At 45.2% G+C, this 26,558-nt stretch overlaps 1 protein-coding gene across 1 annotated transcript in view; it reads right to left on the bottom strand.

Moving 5' to 3' along the window:
* Positions 1 to 373: 373 nt before the first annotated feature.
* The window catches only part of ADAMTS6 (ADAM metallopeptidase with thrombospondin type 1 motif 6), a 2,426,739-nt gene continuing 2,400,554 nt past the window's right edge, over positions 374 to 26,558 (bottom strand). The window contains exon 25 of the mRNA XM_069627350.1: positions 374 to 3,975. Within this exon, the coding sequence (XP_069483451.1) occupies positions 3,866 to 3,975 (110 nt within the window). The 3' untranslated portion in view covers positions 374 to 3,865. The remainder of the gene's footprint in view (positions 3,976 to 26,558) is intronic.

Consider the following 26,558-nt stretch of genomic DNA (forward strand, 5'->3'; position numbering starts at 1 on the left):
CATGTTTTTTCTGGGCCTGGCCTGCTCGCTCCTCTACAATGGGTGACAGGGCACCGCCCAATTGCCCCTTAATGGCATACTGCCTCTATTCCTGATTAGATATATCTAAATACATATTGCATTACATTCTGCAGTATAATCATAACAACTGACGCAATTTACAACAATGGTACGAGTATAGATATTCTACCAACATGGCTTAATTCTTTATTTACTGCTATAGAAAAAGTATTACCACAATGAGTTTCTGGATGAAAACAAGGCTATTTGTCACTAGTTTTCATTACTAGACACAATGATGCATGTCTTATGTCTAAAGGAAGAAACGATGGATAATATTTGCAACTTGCATCACAGGGAAGAGACCACTGCAATCCTTCTTAAAATCTGCAGTTTTATTTCACAAAGTAATCTACGTTGAAGAAAAAACTCATCTGTGACTGGTGTGAAATTTCACTGCATCAAAAGTTACAAATCTTGTTTTCAATACAAGCAGGAGCAATGGAGCAAAACAAGTGTCTGGAAATATGGCAATAAATTAGAATATAATTTACAAAAGTCAAGAAATTGTTTTAGTAAGAGTGTACCACATTAATACTCGAGTATAAAATAATAAGCAACAAATCACAAAAGATACAAAAGTCATTTTGTTGGGTATTGTTAAGGGTACCTATGTAACATTCACAAAATCACCAAAATGCATGATAGAATAGACCTGTCTGAGAGTGGCTGCACCACTTAGGGTAATTCACGGACAGGGTCTGAATTAATGAGCACCAGGATCCACAAAAAACACAATTATGTGTTGAACAGCCAATTCTTGTACAATGTGTACAAATAATTTAGAGTTTTGCTTTCTTTCTTTAGGGTTTGGAATACGACTACAAAAACATATTTAGCTTAGATTATTATCTGTAAGTGGCTACGATGTAGCAGCAGCAATGTACTATGTCATAGAATAAAGTAATATTTTTTAAAACATTTTCTGGAGCGAGAAAATTGGATTTTCGAGAAGGGTTGTGTATAACACTTTTGTTCGAGTCTCGTTCAGAAGCCTTCAGCAGGGCCATGCAAACACTCATGCTCTTTTAAACGAGACAATGGGCCTCAATTCGAGGTCAGCAGTAACCCGCTGGTACCACCAGCGGGTTGCCGCCTACCCGGTAAAACCGAATCCGCTGCCTGACTTCCTGATGCCACCGGGACTTTACAAGTCCCAGCAGCGTGGGAAGTCAGGTGGCGGGCTTGGTAACTCCTCATTCCTGTGGGACTCCATGGGAGTGGGGAGATGGAAGCACTGGAACCGTTTATAACTGTGCAGGTGCTTCTGTGAAAAGTCTGCCTGCAGGGGCTATTGCGCCCGGCAGGTCTACCCTGCCAGGCGCATAGGCCCCTGCGGGCAGACTCGTAGTGTGGCAGTCCGGAAAAAAGGTTGCCAGTAAGCTTACCGGCACCCTTGTTTTCAGACCGCCACACTTGGAATGAGGCCCAATATATCGATGTTCCGGGGCGTTCCTGTTAAATCCAACATCTGTGCCGTTTTACAATGCAGAGCAGACATTGCCTCCCCAGTCTTGTAGCACCAATGAGGGGGAGGGCGTATGCTGGTGGCATCTTGCTACACAATGTGTAGCCTAAGCGAGGTAAACTGGTTTATGTTTCTGATTTCTTTTTGATTACATCAATTAAAGCGTTCAAATGAACATTTCTCAATAAATACAGACTTGCCATGGCATGTAATCTGAGAAGGGCTCAAGTTCTGCAAATACCGCAGCAGCACCTTTCTGTTTTTCTTTCACAGTCGAGGCATGGATCACGCCAGCACCGAGATGCAGCAGATGTCATCGCAAATGTGTTGTTTCGAGCTGCGCCACAAGTAAGCTGAGAGGGAGCGACGTCGCGACTTCCAAGAATGCATTCCATTGGTAAGAGGTGATAGCAAGTCAGATGTACAGGACCAAGCTCGAAAGAGAGAGTCAGGTCCATCCACATATCTTACACTTGCATCAGCCATTTGGGTCGCATGTTTGGACCTCCTGACCGTAGCATCGAGAGATAGTAGGAAACAGGAACCTGAATATACGACTTTCAGGCCGAACTACATTATTTCATGCAAACTATTCATACTGTCTGTTAAAAAGTACACTTATACAATTCCCTCTCTTTCTCCGATTGGAACTCAGTAACAACACGTAGTTAATAAAACACATCTCGACAAGTAGTTAATAAAACACATCTACATTGCTAGCTTTCTTCTAAAACAGGGTTTTCAGATATTACAGCCATTTACAAATTAAGAGGTTATTCTTGCCATGGTAAGTTTAATGTTCAAATGTGCCATTTGAAGCCACCGGTCTTTTACAAGAATTACACATCTGCCTTACAGCACCGTAAGCGCATTTGGACGCAAAAAGAGTAGGCAGCACACTGCTAACTGCTGGACAATGTCAGACGTGCATCTGCAACTACACTTGGTTTTTCTATTTGCTGAGTTCTCCTTTTCCATGCGGGTTGGTCGGTGGCAGCAGCGTCCTCTTTGTGGGCTCTGGAATTTGGCTTGCCCTAGTACTCTTGTTGTCAAATGTCCATGCGTTGCAGATTGCTAACAAAAATATGTTGAGTAGGTGTTCAGTCAGCAGTACACGACCTAAAGTCACCTTACATATTTTTCTTAAATTCTTTGGTAGTAACTTTTGTCAATGTTTTGTTGCTCACAAGACATGTGCATGTGGGTGCATACACACACGCTCACACACACACACACATCATACAGAACATGCATGGACTCAGAAAACGGATTGCCTCTCAGCACAGGGAAGAGTCACAGGGAATTTGACAGCGTAGTTAACTCGGAAACAGAATGGTGGTTGGTGATATTTCACTTTGAACTGCATCAGGGGTTGACAAAGGAGTAAGGACGAGGGAATGTAGCTTAGGCCACAGTAAAGGCGAGAGACACTCCGTGGGAAGTGATGTAAACAAACATGAGCTAGAGCAGCACCCTGCAGCCCTTCTCGCAACCTGTCCAGCCTGATAGCAACATGGGTTTCAGCTACTCAACGTGGGTTCTTCAGGACCATATGAATGCTCTTCATTTGTGAGGGCAAACTTTCCTTCTCCAATCTAAAAAGTCCTCTGTCACTTCCCTTCAGATCAGGATGCCATATCTTCAGTCCATGTGTATGTGCAATAACAGATGCAGTACAAGCCCTTAACCCTTCCATATTCCGGATTGGCTAGCTCTGACTGTGGCTCACAGCAGTTCAAGAAAACGTGGAACAATCCTTAGTAAATTGGCTTGAATGAACAAATACACATTTCCTGTATGTCTGATTTACAATAGCTCCTTAAATAACATGTTAAAGCCCGTTTTATAATTTAAATTGTGGTACCGTTAAGTGATATAAAATAGTTAATATTATTTTTTAACTATAACTTGTTTTTTGTACACTTCACTTCCAAAGTTGCAACAGCTACATCTTAAACATTTTTAAATACAAATGGATTCAGTGTCATTGCTAATTCCATAATAACAATTATTCCAATGGTCCAAGGAGGGTAGGCAAGCTAATGTATTCACGCGAAGGAAACCAATGGTTCCGCGGTAAGCTCTTCTATACGTCTCGTTTGCAATGTTCCAATTTGGCATGCCCTCCTTTTACTGTGTCCAGCACTTTGGATGAATAAATCCCACTTCACAGAAGTTAAAATAATATTGAAATCCTGTCAGCTGCGGCTGAGCAGTGGTTGCGTTATCCACAGGGTAAAGCATGTGCAAGGACATTAATCCCCTTCCTTTGTGCTGCTGTCGTTTGTGGACCTGCTCCACAATGGAACAACAGGGCTGTTTCTCACTTGGTGTGGCTCAGTGTCCTTGGCAGGTCTTACAACACATCTGCCGGAAGTATGCACGACTGCAGAACTTGAACTTCAGCACCAGTGGGCAGTAGGCCACTTTGTTCACATCCTTGCATTCTGGTAAAGAAAGAAGCAACACAGGGAATGATTATAAAAAGTCTGGGAAGACATCCTATTGCAAACTGCAGGTCATTCTCATTCAATAACAATTGGCAAATTCGTGAAGAAGAATACTAACAAAATCAATCATGTAGTCTTATGTGTATCTAATTTTCTAAGAAATGGCAGATATTTGCCAGTTTTGGAATACAAGCTTTGCTTATGCTACGATAAAAAGAAAAACATATTCACCTTGCCTGTTAGAATCTTCATATTGAGAACTTGTTAAGAAAGTTTACAGGCCATGAGAGGAACCAGGCAATCTGCTTTACATCGGACGAACAGCACTGGGAAGTGTGCAAGTATGTTCTATCTTTGTGACCCTGAGTTCCTTTTTAATTTGATACTGCCTTCATGCTTCCCCCTTTTGTTCTGACTGAACACACCCGGAATGAGATAACAAACGCATTTTAGAATTGATGCTCCAGTGGATTAAGAGACCCCATGCTAGATGGTTAGGGAACATTTGCTTTCTCTTACGATCCAGATGCTTCAAAATATCAACTCATTGCAAATGAGACATTTTAGAGGGGAAACAAAGGAAGCCTCATGTTGAAGGGCTCTTTTTCCAGAATCCATCCATTTTAACTTGGCAAACATATTGAAACCATTTCAGAGAGCCTCAAGAACTTCCAGCTAGCTTGCAACACCCACTCATCGAAATAGCACTGATTGGTTTCAATGGAAAACTCAGTGAAATAAAAAAAGAAAACGGTAGAAAAGAGACTCCAAAAGAGTTTTGAGGAATTGTGGAAAGGTAGATATTAAAAAGTTAGATGGAAAAGGGTATACAAATAGCGGCAAGTATGAAGAAGAAAAGATTAACAAAACAGGGAGCTAAAGGGGATGGTGCAATCGATAGGATTAAAAGGGGGATAATGGATTTTCCCATGCATTGCAATAAAGAAGGAAGATAACTTACAAAAAGGGGGAAAAACAAATACCAAAATTCGATGATATGGCATGAGGTGATATGGCCAAAAAAAGCAATGTTGATGAGTTGGCTTGCAATGCCATGGCTGCTATAAATTGGGAGGGAGGCAGGCAAGTTCACTTGCAATGAGATGTCATAGATCCGTTTCTTCCTCCTGTAGAAAGAGAATGGTCTCTAGAGACAATGGAGTTGTTCCTCATATGATAGAGGTAACGATAATTAGGTTTTGATATAATTTAATGTCAAGTGGTGAAGTCTGAGATGACATATGAATGACAGGTGGTTTTGGGGAAGAGAAGATCTCTGCCTCTGTCAGGCACACATTCTACATAAACTGGAGCAAATCTGAAAATGTCCAGCCCAGTGAAGGGCCACAGCTTTCTACGAGACATCTTGGGGCAATGCGATGAATTTTGTCCAACCCTTGTCTTACCAAGTTTAACCTTTTAACTGCAGAGGATGTGGCCATCTATATCTGTCCTCCACAAGCCCTTTGTATTGCAGTGGCCATGGACGCCCAGGTCCTAGTGCCACCCACAAGCACTATGTATTGTGGATGATGTGGCAGTACACCTCCCAGTGACACCCATTTTCTTTAAGTGAGTGCTCCGCTTCTGTGGTGTTTGCTGCTTATACAATATAATCATTTTATGAAGTAAGAGACGCTAACCACCTTTCTCTAGTGACCGGGTCAAAGAACTGTGGGGTGTAATCAAAGGTCCCCAAACCAACAGAACTGAAGGGCCATGTGAAAAAGGCCTACCTGCCATTACCAAAGGAAAAGCAGCGTTTTAATTCACAAAGGCAGAAGAAATTCAAAGGTCCATTTCACATGAAAAACAAGATTTTTAAACACTGACACCAGAATGGCTTTGCATGTGTGTTTGGAAGTTAAAGCAAGACATGAGAAAAATGTTCCCCAGCCAACACAATGATGTCAGGGAAAAGGCATGGTGCGTGTAGACAAGATGTAATATATATTATGCTTCACGTGCAACATACCAGCAACAAGGGAAAAGAAAAATGTTGTTCTATGGGTCACATGAAGATTTCATTAAGGCCCAAAGCAGACCCCTTTGGCTTGCAGGTGGGCAAACTTCACAAAGAACTAACCCACTGAAAGCCTGGCTTTTACATCTCCCCAGCTATTTACAACTGCAATAAAGTGTGTCCGGCTAAGGATGTCGAAAATCAGGTATACCTAGTCCTGCTGTCTCTAGGAGCAGTTCTGAGCAGGCAAAATGCTCTGGCTGGTGCATGTCTGGAATATAGGGGGGAGGTGTGAACACAGGGGCTATAATCAAGGCTGAACTCTGTAATGAAATAAATGCAGGAAAATAGAAGCCTTTTAGATCAAAAGGTAGTCCCCTTCAAATAAGAAGACAGAATATCAGATGTCTGCAGTGAGGGATCGCTGTGTAGCAAATGCATCCCCATTTATGATCTGCGCCCTAAAACTCAAACAACAAAGAGACTAATAAACACACTGGCAGAGATAGACAAAAGGCTTGTAGGAAGCAGAGCTCGTATTTGAATTAACCAAATGATTTACTATTAATTTAAAAGCACTATTATAACTTCAGCTTTATTCTAAGCAACCGCAATTCGCACTGATGCCATGTATGTTTCATCATTCGGGTAATTTCCAGGTGATTCTGGTGATATAAAATTCATCCACCTGCGACTCAGGGATCTGTAATGGTCATCTAAAATGTGTTTTTGGCTGATCTGAAAATGTCAAAATTTGAGAATTGGCGAATGGGTGGAGGCTAAAATTAGGAATGTTGGGAATAAATTGCATGTTCCTAATGATTATTTTTTTTGTAAAAACAGCTAAAAGCTGCCAAACGGCCGTGCAACGTGGTACGGACCCGAATGTTGTTTTATTACATTTCCCCCTGATTAGCAGAATCGGTAAATATATATATTATGTCATTTACTAGTAAATCACAAAGATTTTGACACATAACTCGTTTTGGCCAAAATGTGACATGAGAACAAATGGGGATTGCAAATGGTAAGCTGCATATGTCTGCTCCAGACTCCTAAGCCAATCCTTAGAGAGGGGATGGATTAGGGAGTCGAGAGAAAGGTAACTGTCCAATCTTATTTGTGACAACTCTTGCAGGGTACTTCCAAGATTGTAAACTTGAAGGTGTCATCACTGCTAAATAAAGTGGATGCACTATGAGAAAGGGAGAGAGCTGCAAGGAATCACCAAATGAGATTGCATCTGGGTGGAGCTGTATATTGCTAGGGAGGCCTCAAAAAGCTGACTGGACTCTATGGTGAAAAGCTGGGGACCATCCTTGGAAGTGGAGTGACCAGACCCCTGCCCTGTCCTTCCTGAGGGTCCTGACATGCAGCTGGCTTTCCTGAACTTTAAACAGAGATTTTCTATGTAAGTAGAATTGAACCCTTTGCAACCAAAAGGTGGGGGGATCTGTTGGCCCTAAATAATTTCCCTTTATAGCTGGTTGGGAGTTAAGGGGGGCTGTGTAGATCCTTAGCCTATTTGACTATAAAAATGTAATTAATTCTCCTTGGCAGAACACCACAGGGTGATTATTGTTAAAATATGAAATTAACAAAGCTCATTCCCTGTGTGCCCTGAAAACTATATACTAATTCAATTGGGTGATCCCATTTGTCCTATTGGCCGCAACCTCTTTAGGACGAGGGGTGTCTTTGTTCCGAAACTAAAAAATATCCCTAAACTACCAGCTTCCCCAAAACAGGCCTTTAAGTGGAGGGAGGTCTGAAACCCAAAATTCTTCAATAATCCCAATTTTTCTGTCCGACTTACCAAAACATACCAAAGTAGGAAGGGAGGTCTGAAAAACAAACTGGTAAATCCCTCTGTGCTTATTTTAAGGCAGAAGTGTAGGTGAAATAATAATTGCCATATGCATTTGCATACATTTGTAAAACTAAACGAAATTGCACAGCACTACATTTGTAACTGAGTTTGTTCACTAACCAGTGCTAATTATTTCTTGAATTGAAATTGGGATAAAGTACTGTGATTTGTGTTTTCCCAATTAATTAGTGTGATTTTTTGTGTAACAAGGGGTTAATTTCGTGCCACAAAGAAGGTGGCGTGGGTAGTTTAGTGTGATTTCTATTACCTATAATTCAAATAAAAACATATATTTCCTGTAAATAGCCTGGTTCTGGCTCATTGGTAGCTCAATGGGAGGCACCCAAGGGGCATGATATGAGGCTAAAATAGGGCTGGAAAAAGAACTAACATTAAACCATTTATTGTGTGACACCGATATTGAGGAGGGAAGGAACTCCCTGTGTTGAAGGTGGCCTCTCAATAAACCGTTAGAGAACACAGCTACATAGCTTGCATGCCATTCTATTTGCATCAGTAGCAAACACCCTATGTTGTAACACTTCCTAACCCATATGAGGCTGGTTTGTGAAACATCAGAGATAGATATCAAAGTTTATGCTGGAAAATGTTTAATTCCACAATATAAAATACTATGGGAACCAAAGCCAGTGAGATGCATTCCTTTTACAAGAAGATACAGAAAGGGAAAGACCGTAAAGGTGAGAGACAGGTGGCAAGTCAGAAGAGAGAAAGAGTAAAAGAGAGAGGGGAGAAAAATGGAGAAGGGGGCACTAAGTAAATGGGTGGTGGATGATTGGAGCCTGTCTCACAAGTAATCCTAATAAAACAGAATAAGTGTTATTTGCACCAGAAAAATATGTTTTCTTTCCTCTTGTTTAATCAAGGAATAGGGAAATGGGGCAAATTGGGAATTGAGAAACTAGGGGCAGAAAAAAAGAAGCTCTAGGATTGGCGGATGCAGAAAGAAAGGACGTTGGGGATATGGCAAACAGCTAAATGCCAATGTTGAATGGGATTAAACAAACCAGGGAACATGGAGACTAGAGAGAGGAGAATGAGCCAGAAACAAAGATGAATAGATTTTTCTGGGGCAAATAAAATAAATGTTTCCAGCACTAGGTTGTGCGGGCAAACGCGCCATTGCAACAATGGAGTACCCAACCTTTCAAAGCCATAACTGTTCTGAAAAATCCCAAGGCTCATTCTAGGTTTTGGCTATGGGTTTGGTAACCTAGTCAAAAGACCTAATTTAACATATTACCCGCAGATCAATCTGTTGATTGTTACTTTTGAAATACTTCCCATTTAGTTCATGCATTTTGCTGTATATCGCTTCTTGCCCAGTTGTGAACACGTTTTTACTTTTCTGTAGTCTCGTGTTAAGGTACCAGAAAAAAGTTCCTTAGTGCATACAATGTTTCATTCAAAGAGGCTTCGTTATAGGCTGGGCGAGCAGCATTACAACACGTAGTGAGTTCCACATAGACTCAGAAAAATCGTGTGATCGCTATATTTTCAATGCCATGAAACGCAACATGGCTATGATTAAGTTCAAAAAGTTCAAATGAAATTTTTATAAAAAATCTATTCGTAAATGGGAAGTGACCCACACCAACCTCAGGTTAAGCTACCTTAGGAGATTATGGCTCTGAAAAATCGGACAAATGTCACAGAGGAAAATCATTTCATTAAACACATTTCCATAGGCATAAACCATGGCAGTGTGATACATGGATGTTTTAGTCAAAAGTATATCCGCCTGTGTATGTACAAACGCACTATCAATCGACATAAGCTATTACAGCTGAGTTTTACTAACCGACAGAATATTAAAAGCTGGGTGTGGTATTGTACTGTTCTACTACTTTTTCTTTGAATGATCTTTGGGTTTCGTTTTCCCTTTCACATTACTCCGCATGTTTCAGTATTTCAGTAGCTTCCTTTTACTTATGGATTGATTTTCACTTTCTATCTGTGCTCTTTCCACTGTCTACATATCAGACTCATCATCTTTATTTAGTCTTCCCAGAATCTCTGCTCTGCCTCCCAAGCCTTTTTACTTTATCATCACTCTGCACATGCTGTATTCCTATTTCGTTCTTTCTTACCCCTAGCTGAACGTTATGGAATGCTCTTCCTGTCATCATTCACACACTTATGTTGTTTAAAACCATCCCTAAGTTATCATTTGCTGGGTTTGGTATTCCTTGACTTTGCCCGTTAGCACTTTTGCACTTACATTATTGTGCACTGCTTTTGATTTATTTATTTTTTACTAATGTCTTCTATACCATTGTACTTTTGTGAAGCAAATAAATAAACATGTAGGCAGATTGAATGACATATATATGTGTATATATATATGTGTATATATATATATATATATATATATATATATATATATACATATATATATATATATATATATATATATGTATATATATATGAGAACAAACCAGTTTAGCTAAAAAATGGCGCTCTACCTCATAATGTGGCTGGTGCTGGAAAAACGAATTTAGCCAAATTCGTAAAACATGAAGAAAAACACAAACCCCTACGTGGTTGTAGCACTTCAAAAAACCACCCAGTGGGTATTTACAAAAGTACACCAGCACACAAGACCTAGCTATTTTAAAATGTCATATTTATTATTGCATAATACAGCACATTACAAAAACAGGGGTGAAGTCATTCATCCCTGTGACAGACGTAAGGTTGCACAAAGCACTTACCCCACGGGTGGAAGAAAGTCACGCGTTCCGCCTGAATGCTCAGGCTTCCTCAGACCTTTAAAATCCAAATGCGGCATTCACATCAAAGAGTTTAAAAAAAAGTGTCTCTACGATCGTGCTATCATCACGGTAGCCATTAACAGTGCAAAGTGAAGTTTTTGCACAATATATTCAAGCACTTTTCCTTCTAACCTACCTCATTCATAGGGTTTTGACCACTCCAATATGGAGGTCATTATATTTGACAGGTTTTACCATCCTTCACGAAACGGTCACATGACTGTTTTGCAGGTGATGAGGAAACGAGTGGAGACGCTCTGTAATTGCTTTTCTTTTTTAAACTCTTTGATGTGAAGGCCGCATTTGGATCTGCAATGCCCAAAATGCAAGTAAAAAAATTGTGTGATATCTGGGTTTAGTCGGTTGACTCACATTCAGATTCGGTGTTCACGGACGCCTCAGAATGCTGCATAATTTTCGCGGACATCGTATGCACCCGCTGATTAGACAATTAAAAACATGAGTTGATGTAAAAATCTTTGAAACGGACTGAATGTTGGATTCATGAACTGAGCCCTTAGTCCGCGGACATCGCAGTAAAAACATTACAGAAGACAACATTACACTTAAACTAATGAAACAATCTCTGGGGAGGTGAGGGGTGGTGAGGATGGGGTGGCATATGGACAGAAAAAGCCCAAAATCAGGCATTTTTTCTTCTCTGAAGTCTGACAACATATCAGATGTTCGGGGACATTGCTGTGATGTTCGCGACATTGATAAATGTTCAAGGACATCCAAGCAGGTTTGGTGAAAAGTAGTTTTTGGATGCATTACAACTTTGGCGCCATTCAATAAAGCTGCATGAAATAATTGTAGACCCAACTTTCAATCCTTTTTGAAAGTTTGGTGCCTTTTTTCGACAAAGGGGGCAAAATTAGAGACGGGTCCCAAAATGTTTGAATGGCTTATAAATTTGGGCCGTTTGATGAATCCGCATACAAGTTTGCAAGAAGAGTTTTGACCCAACATTGAAGGTTTTATGGGATTTCGGAAAGAGGGGCCAATGTTAGAGGGGGGTCTTAACATATTTGGTGGCTTATAACTTTGGTGCTATTTGACAAATCTGCAAAAATGTTTGCAAAAAGATTATAGACCCAACTTTGAATGTTTGTGCAAAGCTTGAATGGATTTTGTTAAGTGGGGGCTAAAATTATAATACTATTTTTTTGAACCTACATTTTGACACTTTTCACAAATAAAACTCTTGAAGAAAACTTTTGCGAGGAGCATTGGCAAGGGCCGGAAAGGTACCCCTGGTAATCGACTGGATGTTCCTCTCACGTATTCCTCATCTTTGACACTTGTTGTCCAGTTGCAGATGCTTCGGAAAACATTTTTGGCATGGGGCGCTGTGCGTCGATGGCGTTGAGTCGATGTCCCTCGAAGGCCTCCGTCAAGGATGATGTCATCGAAGGCATATATAGCATGTGCAGCGCCCGTTGGCCTCAGTTCTGTTTTTCCTTCGCTTGTAGCAGAGATACCCGTAAACACAGGAGTGACTGTACTCAGCCTTGAAGGAACAGAAGCTGTAATAGCACAGGAAATCCTACTGAGGGGTAGGATGTGAGGATGATGAGGAATATGTGGGAGGAACATCCAGTTAAAAGAATGTTACCAGGGGTAAGTAATTTGTTCTTCGAATGGATTGGGTCCTCCCACGTATTCCTCATCTTTGACAGACTCCCAAAACAGTATTAGTTTTGGAGGAGGGAGTAGAATTGTGATTCATACATTTTCATGGACAGAGTGAAGGACTGCTTTGCCAAAAGTACCATCCTGACCAAGGGAAGCATCCAGGCAATGATGCTTAGTGAACGTGTGGATGGAAGACCACGTTGCCGCTTCACAAATGTTTCTGCACCCCTTTGAAGGGTTGTAGATGAAGCCATGCCCCTGGTGGAATGAGTTCATAAACCTTCAGGAGGGTCTTTTCCTGCAGCCTGTAACATTCTGATATTTCCAGAATTATCCATCTAGACAAGGTCTGTTTGGTAACAGCCTGACCTAGCTTGTGTCCTGTATATCCGATGAAGAGTTGGTCATCAATTCGCAATTAAGACATTCTTGAAATGTAAAATTTTAACACTCTCCGAGGGTCTAACCTATGTAGTCTCTCCTCCTTACCTGGATGAGGTGGGGATAGAAAGAAGGTAGAACCAGGTTTGGCCCTTAAAACAACCCTATCCTTGTGGAAGATGGTAAAGGGTGGCTTGGGTAAAAGTGCCTGCAACTCACTCACACCGACCTCCAGTCAACAAACTACTGGCAGCTCCTAACCGCCTGACCCCCACACAAGGTAACCACATTGTCGCTGGGTGAACACTGGCAACGGGGGGAGAGCGAGGACATAGCGGGAACACCTCCCTCCAGGCTGAACTACCGCCACTGATCCATGCAGCAGACGGTGGGGTGACCTACCGCCGTACGGGGCGAATCACTGGGGACAGAACTCAACACCAGGAACCCCCCCCTCTGGCCTCACTCAAGCAGACACTCGGCCTCCAGAGTGGGGTATCAAAAGAACCACCTGGCCAAGTCCGCTAAACTACCAGTGCGGACCAACGACGCCTGCAAGCGGAGCGGGCAGTCCAACACAGCCAAGCACACAAATTTGATACCAGGGCCTGGGACCTACTATCACTTGCTGCCCCGCAGTAAAGAAAGCTCCACTCTGCCGGAATCCCCCCCTTCCCCACCTCCACCACGGAACGAAGCGGCTCCCTGTCAATATCACAGGGCCATCTACGGCATATCGAGCTGGGCAATAACCCTGGGAAGTCAACCCCTCGAGCAACCGGACAGGGCTCTGGACATAGAAACACGCCCGCAGGGCCTTGCGACAAATATGGGGAAGGACAAAACCAGGAGGCCCACTGGGCAAAACAGGATCGAGCAGTATACGATCCCCCCATCACAATCCAGCGAACTCCAACCGTCACCTTCAGAAGAGGTGGGCCCTAAGCCTGCGCTCTCCTTAAGGGACGTCATGGCAGCTATTGCGGACTCCCGCTCATCCATGGAGCAGAAGATGGACGGAATAAGCCTCGATGTATCCCTCCTCTGACACGACCTGCAGAAGCTATCGGCACGAACCGGAGAAGCGGAACAGCGAATCTCCAACACGGTGGACAGGCTGTGCAACAACAACTCCAAGGAGTATCCACCAAACTCAAGATCCTGGAGGCTAGAGTGGAGGAGGGAGAGGGTGGTTGATCCAGGCGCAATAACATTCGAATCCTCGGCATTCCCGAGAAAGCCGAGGGTCCTTGTATGGAGCTTTTCCTGGAGCAGTTGCTGATGGACCTGTTCGACCAGCAATCCTTTTCCAAATTCTTTTCCATAGAAAGGGCACATCGAATACCCACGGGCAGACCAGTCCCCGGCGCTCCGCCACGAACGGTGATAGGAAAGCTGCTAAACTACCGCGACCACGACACACTGCTCCACCTTGCACGAACCAAAGGCACTATCACCTACAATAGCTCCAAGATAGCCTTTTTCCCAGACTACACGAGAGACGTGCAGAAGGCGAGGCAATCCTTCGAAAAGCTCAAAAAACAACTCCAAGTGCTAGGAGTCAAAAACGGCCTACTCTTTCTTGCCCAACTTAAAATTTATCATAATGGCACACCGGTCCATTTTACCGATCCTAAGGAAGACTGGCGATGGGCGGAGCAGCACATCGAGGGGGACTGGTCGGCACCTCGAACCAACAGGGGCAGAAATCCTAGACCACCAGCGGACCAACGTCCGATGCCGGACCAACCACCCTCACCGAACCGGCCGGAGGAGGGGGACTGACACCGGTTGGCCCCCCGACGAAGAACCAGACCCCACGGGCAGATGCGGAACTGAACATTCGAAATGTGTAGAGTGATGCTACAGAAACTGGAGCATGGCGTTTATGCCTCACATTATGCGGCTTGCGGAGGCATACCGCCATCGCACTTGGGGAAAAGTTACGGCACCGCCCCCAACTTCTTTGGCTTAGTTTGATCAAGGGTTTGTTAAGCTAACGCTCTATTTCTTTTGAGTGTCAGCGATGTTAGGGCTACAGGTACTTCGTGTTGGGGTGGAGTATGGAGTGGGGGAGGGAAGGGAAAGTTGGGAAAAGTTTCTTGTTACCCCGGGAGCAGTACACTCTTGCATGCTCCGGGGGTGGTTATGGTTCAAGGCTAGACAAGGCAGCAATCTTTCCAGACAGCAAAATGATCACCACCTATGGCATACACCACATCACATCATCACAGACGAGGACACTTTCCGCGCAGCACACCCGCTCAACCCTCTAACTAGAGTGTTAGATGGCACCCACTCAATCCCAGTCGACCCCGGATGAACGCCTCAAATCCCTCAAGGTGCTCACATGGAATGTAAATGGGATGGGCTCTGTGATAAAAAGGCGCCTGATTAAGCAGGTACTCAGCAGACACTCCCCCGACGTGGCCCTACTATCAGAAACGCACCTAGTGGGATCAAACTGCTCCCTCTTCCAACGCACTAATTATAGGACTGCCTTCCATGCGGGATACACAACGGGATCTAGGGGCACTCTCATTCTTATACATAATTGACTGTCCTAATAGGCAAACATCAACCGCATAAATGGTTTCTGGGGGGTGATTTTAATGACGTCATGTGCAACACCACCGACCGCACCCATTTTAGACAACGTAATCCGGATACTCCCACGAGGCTGTTTAACTTCGCGTCTGCCTTGGGTCTCTGTGACGTATGGCGAGAGCTGCACCCGGATACCAGGGGGTACTCCTTTCATTCCGGAGCCCACGGCTCCCTCTCTAGGATCGATTATCTCTTCCTCCCGCACATGAACCTTTTTATGGCACTGTCGGCTGACCTACTCCCCCGAGGCGTCTCGGACCACTCACCCCTAATTGTAGAAATCCGCATACAGAAAGCGTCTCCCCCCAGAACATGGAGACTAAACAATTACTACCTGGGCTTCCCCGAGTTAGTGGATCATCTGGCTGAAGTCTCCACCGAGTACTTCGAGCTTAACGACAATGGAGAACAGGACCCGGTAGTGGTTTGGGAAGCCTACAAGGCGGTCCTACGAGGCACGCTAATCTCCTGGGTAGCGAATAAACGGAAGGAGAGACTCCAGGACATAACGAGGGCGGAGGGAGAACTGACCCAAAGGGAGAACGAACATATCCTTGACCCATCCCCCCAGACCCAACTGTCCCTCAAACGAGCCACTGAGCGCCTCCGGAACTTATTATTAGACAATGCTAAACAAGCCCACTGGGACTCTAGAGCAAGAATTTACGAGCACGGGGACAAGGCAGGCAGAATGCTGGCTTGGTTGGAGAGAAGGGATGAGGGACAATGCTGTGTCTGGAAGATTGTCACTCCGCAGGGGGTGAGGTGCCAGTCGGATGCAGAGATAGCAGAGGCCTTTGCCCAATTCTATGAGGCACTATACCAGGCCCCAACCTCAACACTGGACCCATCCCTTCTGGATGACATACCACTCCCAACTTTGTCAGCAGAACAGAGGGCAAACCTGGACTCTGATCTTTCAGAGACCGAAATAGCCGAAGCACTAGCACAATTGCAGACAGGGAAAACTCCCGGCCCCAATGGGTTCCCAGTCAAAACCTGGCAGAAGCTGGGCGGGGATAACATAACCCCTTCCCTCCATTAAATGCTACTGTATGCTCGGGAACAAGGTGCCCTCCCGCCAGACCTGTGCAAGGCGACTATAGTGGTCATCCCTAAACCTGATAAGCCCCAGGATGATTGTGCCTCCTACAGGCCAATCTCATTGATCAATGGCGAAGCCAAAGTCCTTGCTAGGCTTCTAGCCAATAGGCTACAACCGGTCGCTGACACTTTGATACACCCGGACCAGTGTGGCTTTATGCCACACAAGTCAACCCGAATGAATTTGCGTAGGCTCCACTTAGCACTAGAACGGGGTCCAATCATTGACAGCTCGCTTGCCCTTCTGGCAATCGACTTTGAGAAGGCCTTCGACTCGGTCCATTAGGATAGCCTCTGGGAGATTATGGAACGCATGGGGTTTGGCGAAGGGTTCCTGGGATGGGTGAAGCTACTGTACACAAACATCCAGGCGGAGGTCAGGGTGAACGGGTGGACCTCTCGAACCTTCCACTTGGGCAGAGGCACGAGACAGGGGTGCCCCTTCTCCCCCCTTCTCTTCGCCCTCGCGATTGAGCCGCTGGCCAAATGGCTCTGCCGGAGTGCATCCTGGACGGGATTTAGATGGCCGGAGGGACACGAAGACCGAGTCTCCCTGTATGCGGATGACCTACTGGTATATCTGGGAGAACCCGCCCGGACCTGCCCCATTGTGACTCAGATGCTCGTTCGATACGGGGAATTCAGTGGCCTAAGGATCAACTGCAAGAAATCCGTTTTCTTCCCAGTGAAGGGGGGAGGACAGACTAACCCTCGGGAATGCCCATACCGCACGGAGCAATCTGGCTTCCGATATCTCGGGATCTGGATAACAACAAATCCTACCAATTATGCTGTACACAATCTCCAACCAATCACTGACCGCTTCTCCAATGACGTCCATCATTGGAAGCTTCTCCCTCTGACTCTCATGGGCAGAGCTGCACTTTTTAAAATGATGGCCCTCCCGCGATTCCTCTACATCCTTCAAAACCCCCCATTGCAGATCCCAAAATCTGAATTCGATTGGGTGGAGACCCTTCTCAGAGAGCTTCTATGGGGGGGAGGGCAGCCACGCATAGCCCTGGCTACACTTCAGAGGTCGGTCTGGGAGGGTGGGATAGGAGTGCCCCGTCTTCACACCTATTACTGGGCCTCACAGTTAGTGGTGGTGAATGACCTACTGCACGGAGATCGGGAACTACCCCATATTAGAGCTGACATGGGGACCTTGCATGACACTGATCCAATACACTTACTGTATCAAGCCCCCCCGAGAACTTCCCCGCCAACAACGAAGGCACACATCACCACCATTTGGAGGAATGTACACACGTTTGTGGGGTGGGGAAACAAAATAACGGCGGCACAACCCCTATGGCAAAGCGCCAACCTGCGGGAGATTGCAAGATTTCGGCCATGGCCATGCTGGGTGAGGGCCGGGATTCTCAGAGTGGGGTATGTCCTGAAAGACGGGAACCTGGCCCCGTTTGAGGAACTGCACCGTACATTTGAACTCCCAGACATCGAGAGGTACCACCACATGCAAATGTCCCATGCCCTGCGAATCCACATACCGATGGATGACAATGTCCCGGATTACACACCCATAGAACGAAATATATTGCCTGAATACATCCCCACCAAATGCACATCCATCCTTTATAACGCCATCACATCCTTTGCTACTCCTGAATTGACGAGTTTAAAGGCCAAATGGGAAAGTGATGTAGGGGATATCGATCCTGAGGACTGGACTCGAGCACTAATGCACCCACGGGAGGTGGCCATCTCCTCTAGACTCAGACTGGTGCAGCTGAAAATTCTGCACAGGGTGTACTACCCTAGAACTGCACTGTTTGGCTGGAATAGAGCTACGAACCCGAACTGTCTTAGATGCGGGGAAGAGGAAGGAACCTTCTTTCACATACTGTGGGCATGCCCCCGCATCCAAACCTTCTGGGAGACCTGCTGTCGGGAACTAGCCAGGGCACTCTCTAGCACGATAGAACTGGACCCAAAAGTGTTAATCCTGGGTACACCGAGAGATGGTGACTTCAACAAGTAGGAAGAACTCCTATTGAACACGGCAACCGCCCTGATGAAGCGCAACATTGCACAAAAATGGGGTGTCCCGGAGACACCGACGCTGGAGCAATGGGTACTGGACATGGACACATGTGCTATGATCGAATGACAAATTTATAATGCAAGAGGCTGCCCCAGAAAAGCTTCCAAAATATGGGGGGTCTGGGAGGAGGGAGGGCCCTAAAGTAAATGGACACGGGTGATGTATCTCTCTACACATGCCAAATGGGTCAAGGTCGAGATATACGTGAATGGTGATATATGACCTAATGCTAATGTACGACTTGTCGAGATGATCCCAACTGCTGCAGTTGCCTTTTTTCCTTTGTTTTTGGTTGTTTTGCTTATGCTATAAATACCTAATAAAAAAGTTTTATAAAAAAAAAAAAACCTGATTGAAGAGACTCACTCATGGCCTCTTTGCTGTCTCTAACAATAGCTAAGAAGCCATCTCTTTCATCCCCTTTGGGAATGTGCTCTGCTGCCATAGAAATATAATCCCATAGAATATATGAAAACGTTGCGAGGGCACATGTGGAGTTGGCAGATTTTATTGCCATGCTCCATGCAGAAAATACCGTCCTCGCCCATCCATCTACGTGTTTGTCATCCCTATCAGAAGAGATGGTTGGGTAGGCTGCTTGTTTGGAAGTAGCAGTAGCTGCCTGCACCACCAGACTCTCCAGAGTGGGGTGTTTGACAGGTAGTCGGGGTCAATACTTGAAGGGCAGTATTTTTTTAGTCTCCCAGTTCCCAGCCACCCTTTTCTACAATGCCATTTGAAAAGGCAAAATAGATCAGATTGTAGACCCTTGTCCAGAATGTCAGTGAGGTCATCCTGCTCATAAGGCAATGGAGGCCTGCTCCAACCCATGTATTCCACCACTTTTGACATGAGCTGCCTGTAGGATACATCTGCATGCTCCCCAGCCTCTGGCTTTCCAAATTCACGTTCTGGCGAGGTATCTACCACACTTGCTGTTTGCAAGTTGTCAGACAGGTCCCTCATTTTGGACACTTTAGAAATAAAACTCTCTGGTACATTGGGTGTACCGTACAGTAAACAAAATGGGACTTCATCATCCTCTGAACGCTTCTCTTCTTCAAAAATTGAAGTAAGAGATTTAAAGAAATCATTTTTTGGTAGTGGAGCATATATTTTGTCTGGTTTTGTAATAGTCGGCTTCAACATCATCAAAGTTGTCAATGCTTTCTTTATTGGTGCCGACTTAGGAGGGGTGCTTGGCACTGATGCAACAGCTGGCAAGTATGGAGCGGATGGTGTCGAAGGCTTCGGTGTCGATGTTGACATTAAGGGCCTGGCAGGCGTCGAAGGTGCTCCCGGTGTCAAATGTGTCGGTGGCGTCGACGACCTCGACTTTTCCTTGTGTCTCGTATGATCCTTCGATGAAACATCAGATTGAGGCCTCGTAGTCTCACAATGTGGATCAGGCCTTTTTCCCGGGCTCGAGGGCACGCAGGTTTTCGGACAAGACCTTTCCTTTCTGGCTTCTTTCGAAGGGACGGTAGAAGAATGGCTTATATGTTTGTCAAAAATCATTAGCATTTCAGCCCTGAAGGCTTCCCACTCGGCAAGAGTGGACTTCTTAGTAGGGCAAGCAACCCTATCGGGGGAAGCATCCAACAACAAAGACGACGAAGGCGACCTACAGTGCCTTCTCTTTGCTTACTTCGAGGACAAAGAAGAGTGGTGTGAACCACTCCTCGACCTGGATCGCTTGGCCTTCTTCCTCCGAGGAGAGTTTCACGAAACGGGTAGGGGATTTTCTTGGGATTTTTCCTACCTTCACTTTCCCCTTCTGTTCCTTCAAGGCTTTTCCCGTCATGGACTGACATTTCGAACAGTCAGAGGTGTCGTGGTCTGCACCGAGGCACCACCAACAGATACGGTGCGGGTCAGTGAGTGACATTTCTGACCCACAATCCTGACACTTCTTGAAAACTGGACTTCAGTGTCAACGGTGTCGATGATGAAGACATTATCGTTAAAGGTGATTGTAACAAAGACATCACAAGATGAGGCATGCCAAATTTTGCTCTAAGCTATCGCAGTAAAATGGAACTGAGGCCAACGGGCGCTGCATGTGCTATTTATGTCTTTGATTACATCATCCTCAACGGATGCCTTTGAGGAACATCGACTCGATGCCAACGACGCACAGTGCCTTCTGCCGAAAGTCTTTTCTGAAGCAGCTGAAGTTGGCCAACAAGTGTCAAAGATGAGGAATACATGGGAGAACACAATCCATTCAAAGCATGGTTTCCCAAATGTGCCGGTACTTTATTTTTTTTAAAGTGTCATAATGTAGGTACAGAAAATAGTGATGTACCTTTGGTGGCTGAGGTATAGCCTGTGGCCATGGCTAGTGGACAGATTGTCCAGGGCATGGACATGCCCGGGCTAATCTGGCCATTGGGCATGGCCACCAGGGACCGGCAATGTAGTTAAAGTGGGCATGGCCACCAGGGACCAGATATGTGGTAAGGTTTTTGAAATCAGGATAGGTTTGAATGGGAAAACAAATTCTGCTCTTGGCTACAGCCCGAAGTGCTGGACGGGAGTGCAGCAAACAGGCACGAGGAGCATCAGCAAGGTATTGAAAGCATGCTTTTACAAATATGTCCTGTGTTTTATTTTAAGTGTAAAAATGTAACTACAAAAATAGTGATATAACTTTGGTGTCTGGGAAATGGGCCTGGCCCTCGGCAAGGACAAATGTCCACTCTGATTTGCTTATTGGGGAATGTGGCATGGCCGAAGCCCGTGCCACATGGATTGTGGAGACTGGCCATGGCTGAAATCCATGAGCACTGGTCACTGGTCACATTATGGGAGTATAGTGTACACTGAATTAGGATGCATTCTAGGTGCAGTGGATAATGAAGGTTGTTTGGTGAGGCTGGGGCAATGATCAAGCAGTATGCCCTAGGCAATTCAATCATGACTGGCATCCCGAGCATGTGCTACTAAAAACGACTCAAGTCAGCAAGTCAGTATGCACTGAAAAAAATGTGTTTGTAAAAGTAGGTTTCTAGTTCTTTCATATATGTTAAAAGAGGAATTATTCACTGAAAGAACTTTTAAAGGGACGTTATGTTCATGTTGCACTTATAACCTATGGAATTCATTGGAAAAAAAAACATCAAAGGGACGTTATGGTTGCAAGGTAAAATCAAACAACCAAACAAATTCACCAGTTATGGTAAGCTATGCAACCATAACTCATGCCACCACCACGCACTGATAAGAAGAGCACCCAGTCCTAGTGGTGTCTTGTCAAAATAAAAGGGCCTATATTAATAAACCTATTGCCAATCCTTACCTCTAAATACATATAGTTGGGGAAACAATGATATGTAAAAGAAAAGTGTTCAAGAAATCATATGTCAGGATATTCAAGCAGAAGGATTCCCTTCTCCATGTTTTCATGACAGGTCAAAGCGGCAGACTCGAGCTTAGCACAGTCTCTGGCTTCTCTAGCACAAGGGTGCAGTTCAAAACATCAACATCATGTCCTTCTGTGCCAAAGTCTCTTTGCCCTTCAAAGTCTCTTCTTTCAGGTGGCCGGATGCAACAAACAAGCAATGAAGTTCCTATTCACCTCAGATCCCCCTCAGGATTTTCATTTATCCAATTTATTTGATTATTCACTGTTCACTAAGGATCCCCTTTCACCGGGCTTGGATCCACTTTGACACAAAATCTCCAATCAGTCTCCCTCCGCCGGGCTCAGACCAATTTATCTCCTTTAACACAAACTTATTTTAACACAAAGCTTTCTACCTCTGCCGGGCTCGGACCAACCTTATCTACTTTGTCATAAACTTTCTTGACTGTATCAACATCGAAGACTTTTGATTGTGCACAGGACTTTGCTTGACCCATCGCAGGACCACTTCGATTCACAATTCTTTACCTCTTTTTCATTTTTGCCACCTCCCAGATGGACACCTTACAGAGACCTTCGAATGACCACACACGCAGTGCCGGACCACTCTGTCAAATGTATTGTATCTTGGTTTCAAAGTTCAATCACTCATTTGCCACTCAACTTTACTCACATTGGTTATCACACACGCTTCAAACAATCTTTGTTCCAGCACTGGCCATACAATGTTGCTGCTTGCAACCTTGGCTTCAACACAGACCGATCTTGTATTGGTCTCCCCAACTCACCTGCTGTGTTGATTTTGCTGTGGTATTGCTTTGTTCTTGGTGCCAAAGACAGTAAAACAGCAGCTGCCGATTCTCCCTGCCATGATTAGGAATGCACCGGATACCTCTGACACAATGCAGGATTCTTCAGCTTGGTTTCCTGGTCTTACGCTTTCCATTCTTGAGGTTTCACGAAAGTGACGGTTCCTTGTCGAAAAAATCAAGGGATTTCCCTCCTTGCGACCCTCATCTGTCTTGCTGTCTTTCTTCTCTCCTTAAACTGCCATCTTGGACCTGTTGCTCTCATGCTCCGCCTTTTATCCGTGTGAGGAAGTGTAATGGAAGTCAGGTGTGTGTGTTGGTCAGTAATTTCCTGACCTCGTCTGACCATTGTATTGGGACATGTCAGGTATGTTTTCTCTCATAGCGGGCTGTCCGTGAGAAAGTGTTTGTGTTGTAAAAGGAGGCAGGGGGTTGAGTTCCTAAATATCCTATGTGGTAGGATGGGGTAAAGGGAAGGGGATACCGCATCTCACCATCCGGTGTCCCACTCCCTGAAGACCCCTCATCCAGGTAATCCTCCCTTATTAGTCCACCCCTAGGAACTGGATCTAAAAGCGATGGCCGTGTCCTGGCCACCTAGATAACAGATCTCCGGGGACTAGTGCGTAAGACACCTTCTGGCTTCTCACACTACCCATAGAACAGGTTATTTGGCCATGTTTGTTCTTGGTGGAGGGGCTCCCAGACATCTGCATAAATGTTTTGGGATTTACGGTTTCAAGAAGGGACAATCAAGGGTGATACAGACTTGGATCCCTTGCTCACTGGGCTTTAGAGTGGCTATGCTTCACCTCACTGTGGAGGCCCAACAATGCTGAAACACGTGTCAGCGGTTGCTGATGGTACTCTTGTTCAGAGTAGGATTGCTTGCATTTCTGTGCTGGACTGCCCTTGTAGGTGGGACCAGACCGATATGCAAATTGATATTTCTCCACTGTGAAGGGTGTAGTGAGCTAAAACGTGGTTGTAGACTCTGCTGAGTGGAAGACATTCTATAGCACAGGTTATTTGAACCATGTTCATCCTCAGCAGACGGGCTGTTTAGTAGTACATGCGCGCGCACACACACACACACACACACACACACACACACACACACACACACACACACACACACACACACACACACACACACACACACACACACACACACACACACACACACACACACACACACACACACACACACACACACACACACACACACACACACACACACACACACACACACACACACACACACACACACACACACACACACACACACACGAGTTTAATAACTGTGTTCATGTGAGGGTTAGTAAAGGATTGATATATAACGTTAGTAGCCTCCTGGTTGTTTGTACCATGTACAGAACCCTGGTTCCATGTATTTAAACAAGCCTCTTTTTAATTTGGCTATGAAGTGGTGAATAAGCGCCACTTATAAACTGAAACGATTGCATCAGAGTACAGCTAGCAGGGCTATGGTTTGAGGAGTGATGTACAGCTTGTGGGTGTTGTTTGGTTACTTACACACTCATTGACTTTCACATGTCCAGCTAATCCCTATGGACATTCTCACCCACTACCTGCAGCTATCTGCCCAAAATAAATCCTCCCGGAATCTCTTAAAGCTAGCTCTATCAATCAAACGTTGGTGTGTCCATTTTATTTCTAAGCAGTCTGCTGTGAGTTAATGGCTTAATTGCAGCTGTGTACTACTAGTGTAATAAAATACCTTAGACAAGTGTGCCTTAAGCCACTTGATTGATACCTGTTATGCGATAGGCATTTGCAAGGCACTGCTGTTGTATGCCCAGGTAATCTCACCATTTTCCAGCTGTTTCCATTTTGCGGCCTGCAATATGCATTTTAATTAGATACTTTTGTAATAGTGGCCTGCCATGCTGCATGACTGGGTAATTCACAAACACTAACAGAGCTCTCAGTGGCAGGCAGGCAGGATTTGGGCTGCCATGCTTTAGCTCCAAGCAACACTTCTTAGAAACAAATAACCAATGCAGATATTAAATGTGAAAGAAGCCATACCTCCCTTTTTCTCGGGTGTCATACCAATCCTTGCATGCCCCCTTGCCCCTAGCATATGTAATGACCATGCCCGGATCGGCTTATAGGGCAACATGGCAATTCCCGAACTGCAGGGAGAACATGCTAGTGTGGGCTATCTTTTTTGGGTCAAATGGGTCAGTCACTGTGGAGCTAGCAGTTTTGACCAGTGCTACAAAACACATATTTTTATAATAATTTGCACAACATTTTTTGTAAAAAACTTTTCGCTGGGTACTACTCAAACAGTCTGTCGCAAAGGAACAAACTGACAGCGACTGTGACCCACTTTTTAATTCTTGGGCCAAATGTAGGCCCCAGCCCGACCCTGGTAATGACTTTTGGAAAACAGTTTGCTAAGAGATAGCACTTGGGATACAGGCTATCAGATGTCTGCTTGAAGTGTATCCTTCCTCTCCGGCTAACTATCGCCCTATCTCCATCACTCCTTTCCTGGGCAACCTCTTGAATCTGTTGGTTGCGTCCACGACCACCAGTCTGGCTTCAGAGCTTCCAGAAGAACGGAAACTGCTCTCCTTAACACCCGTGAAGACCTGCTCTCCAATCTTGAATCTAATCTCCCTTATGTCCTCATTCTCCTCGATCTAGCCTCTGCTTTTGACACGCTCAACCATGTCATCCTGCTTAAACGTTTCTGTGATAACCTGGGTATCACCGATTAGGCCCTCGCCTGGTTGACCTCCTTTCTCACGGAGTGACCCTCTCAAGTCCAACTGTGGTCTTTCCTGTCTTTTATTTCTCTCTCTATTTGGTGTTTCCCCTGGGGTCTAACCTCTCTCCCTGGCTGTTCAACCAATACCTGGCATCTCTCGCCAACCGCATCGCTACTTTCTGCTTCAACTTTCAGTGTTATGCGGATGACACCCAGCTCTCTTTCAGGCTACCCTCAGCCACCTCTGCTCCTTCTATCATACCAGACTGTATGGCAGCAATTCAGGAATGGTGTGCCGCCAACAATCTCTGCCTTAATGACAGTAACAGGGAGATCCTCCTCATTGGAAATTTTCTCCCTCCTTTCCTCTCTCTCTGGCCGCCTACACTGGGCCCTCTTCCTACTCCTTCCTATGAGGCTAAGAACCTTGGTGTCATCTTCGATTCTACCCTCTCCTTCTCTCCTCACATTTCTGACGTCTCTAAGAAGTCTAACTACCATCTGCATTCCTCAGAGGTATTCTTCCTTTTCTCACTTTCCCCCAGAGGCTTACTGTCTCCAGAGCTCTGGCCCTCTCCGGACTGGACTATTGCAAAGTCTCTTTTTAAATCTGCCTGCCTCTACTCTTCGACCTTTACAACTTATCCAGAACAGGACTGCAAGACTTGTTCTTGGCCTCAAGCCCAAGTATCGTATCTCTCCAGCACTGGAATCTCTTCACTGGCTCCCAGTGGCTGCAAGGATCAAGTTCAAGACCCTCTGCATCGTTCACAAGGCTTTCTGGGGCCGAGGACCGCTCTACCTCCAACGTTCCCTTCTAAAACACCTTCCTTCTCGAGCTCTCTGCTCATCCATCTCTAACTCTTTGAGGGTCAGAAGTTCTCCAAGCAGACAGTTGGGGGCAGATCACTCTCCTCGGATGGGGCCTCCCGCGGGAGCAGCCTCCGTGCCTCTCTCAAACTTGAGCAGAACCACCTTTGGTTCCGGAAGCAACTCAAGATCTTTCTTTTCACTTCCGCTTTCTCTCTTCCTCTCACTTATTGATGTACCTGACTGCTCCGTGCACTGGTCACCTGGATACCCTCTGAACTCGGGCCTGACACCTGCATGTCAGGTTGCACTTGCACTGCCTCTGAGCTCTGTCAGAACTTATGAATCTGTTCCTGCAACCCGGGAGCCCCTTCCCTCTGCACCTATGAGCCACCTGCTGGCTGCACTTATTGATTAACCTGCAC

The sequence above is a fragment of the Ambystoma mexicanum genome, chromosome 6p, assembly GCF_040938575.1.
Source record: "Ambystoma mexicanum isolate Mex_15411 chromosome 6p, UKY_AmexF1_1, whole genome shotgun sequence".
Taxonomy (NCBI): Eukaryota; Metazoa; Chordata; class Amphibia; order Caudata; family Ambystomatidae; genus Ambystoma; species Ambystoma mexicanum.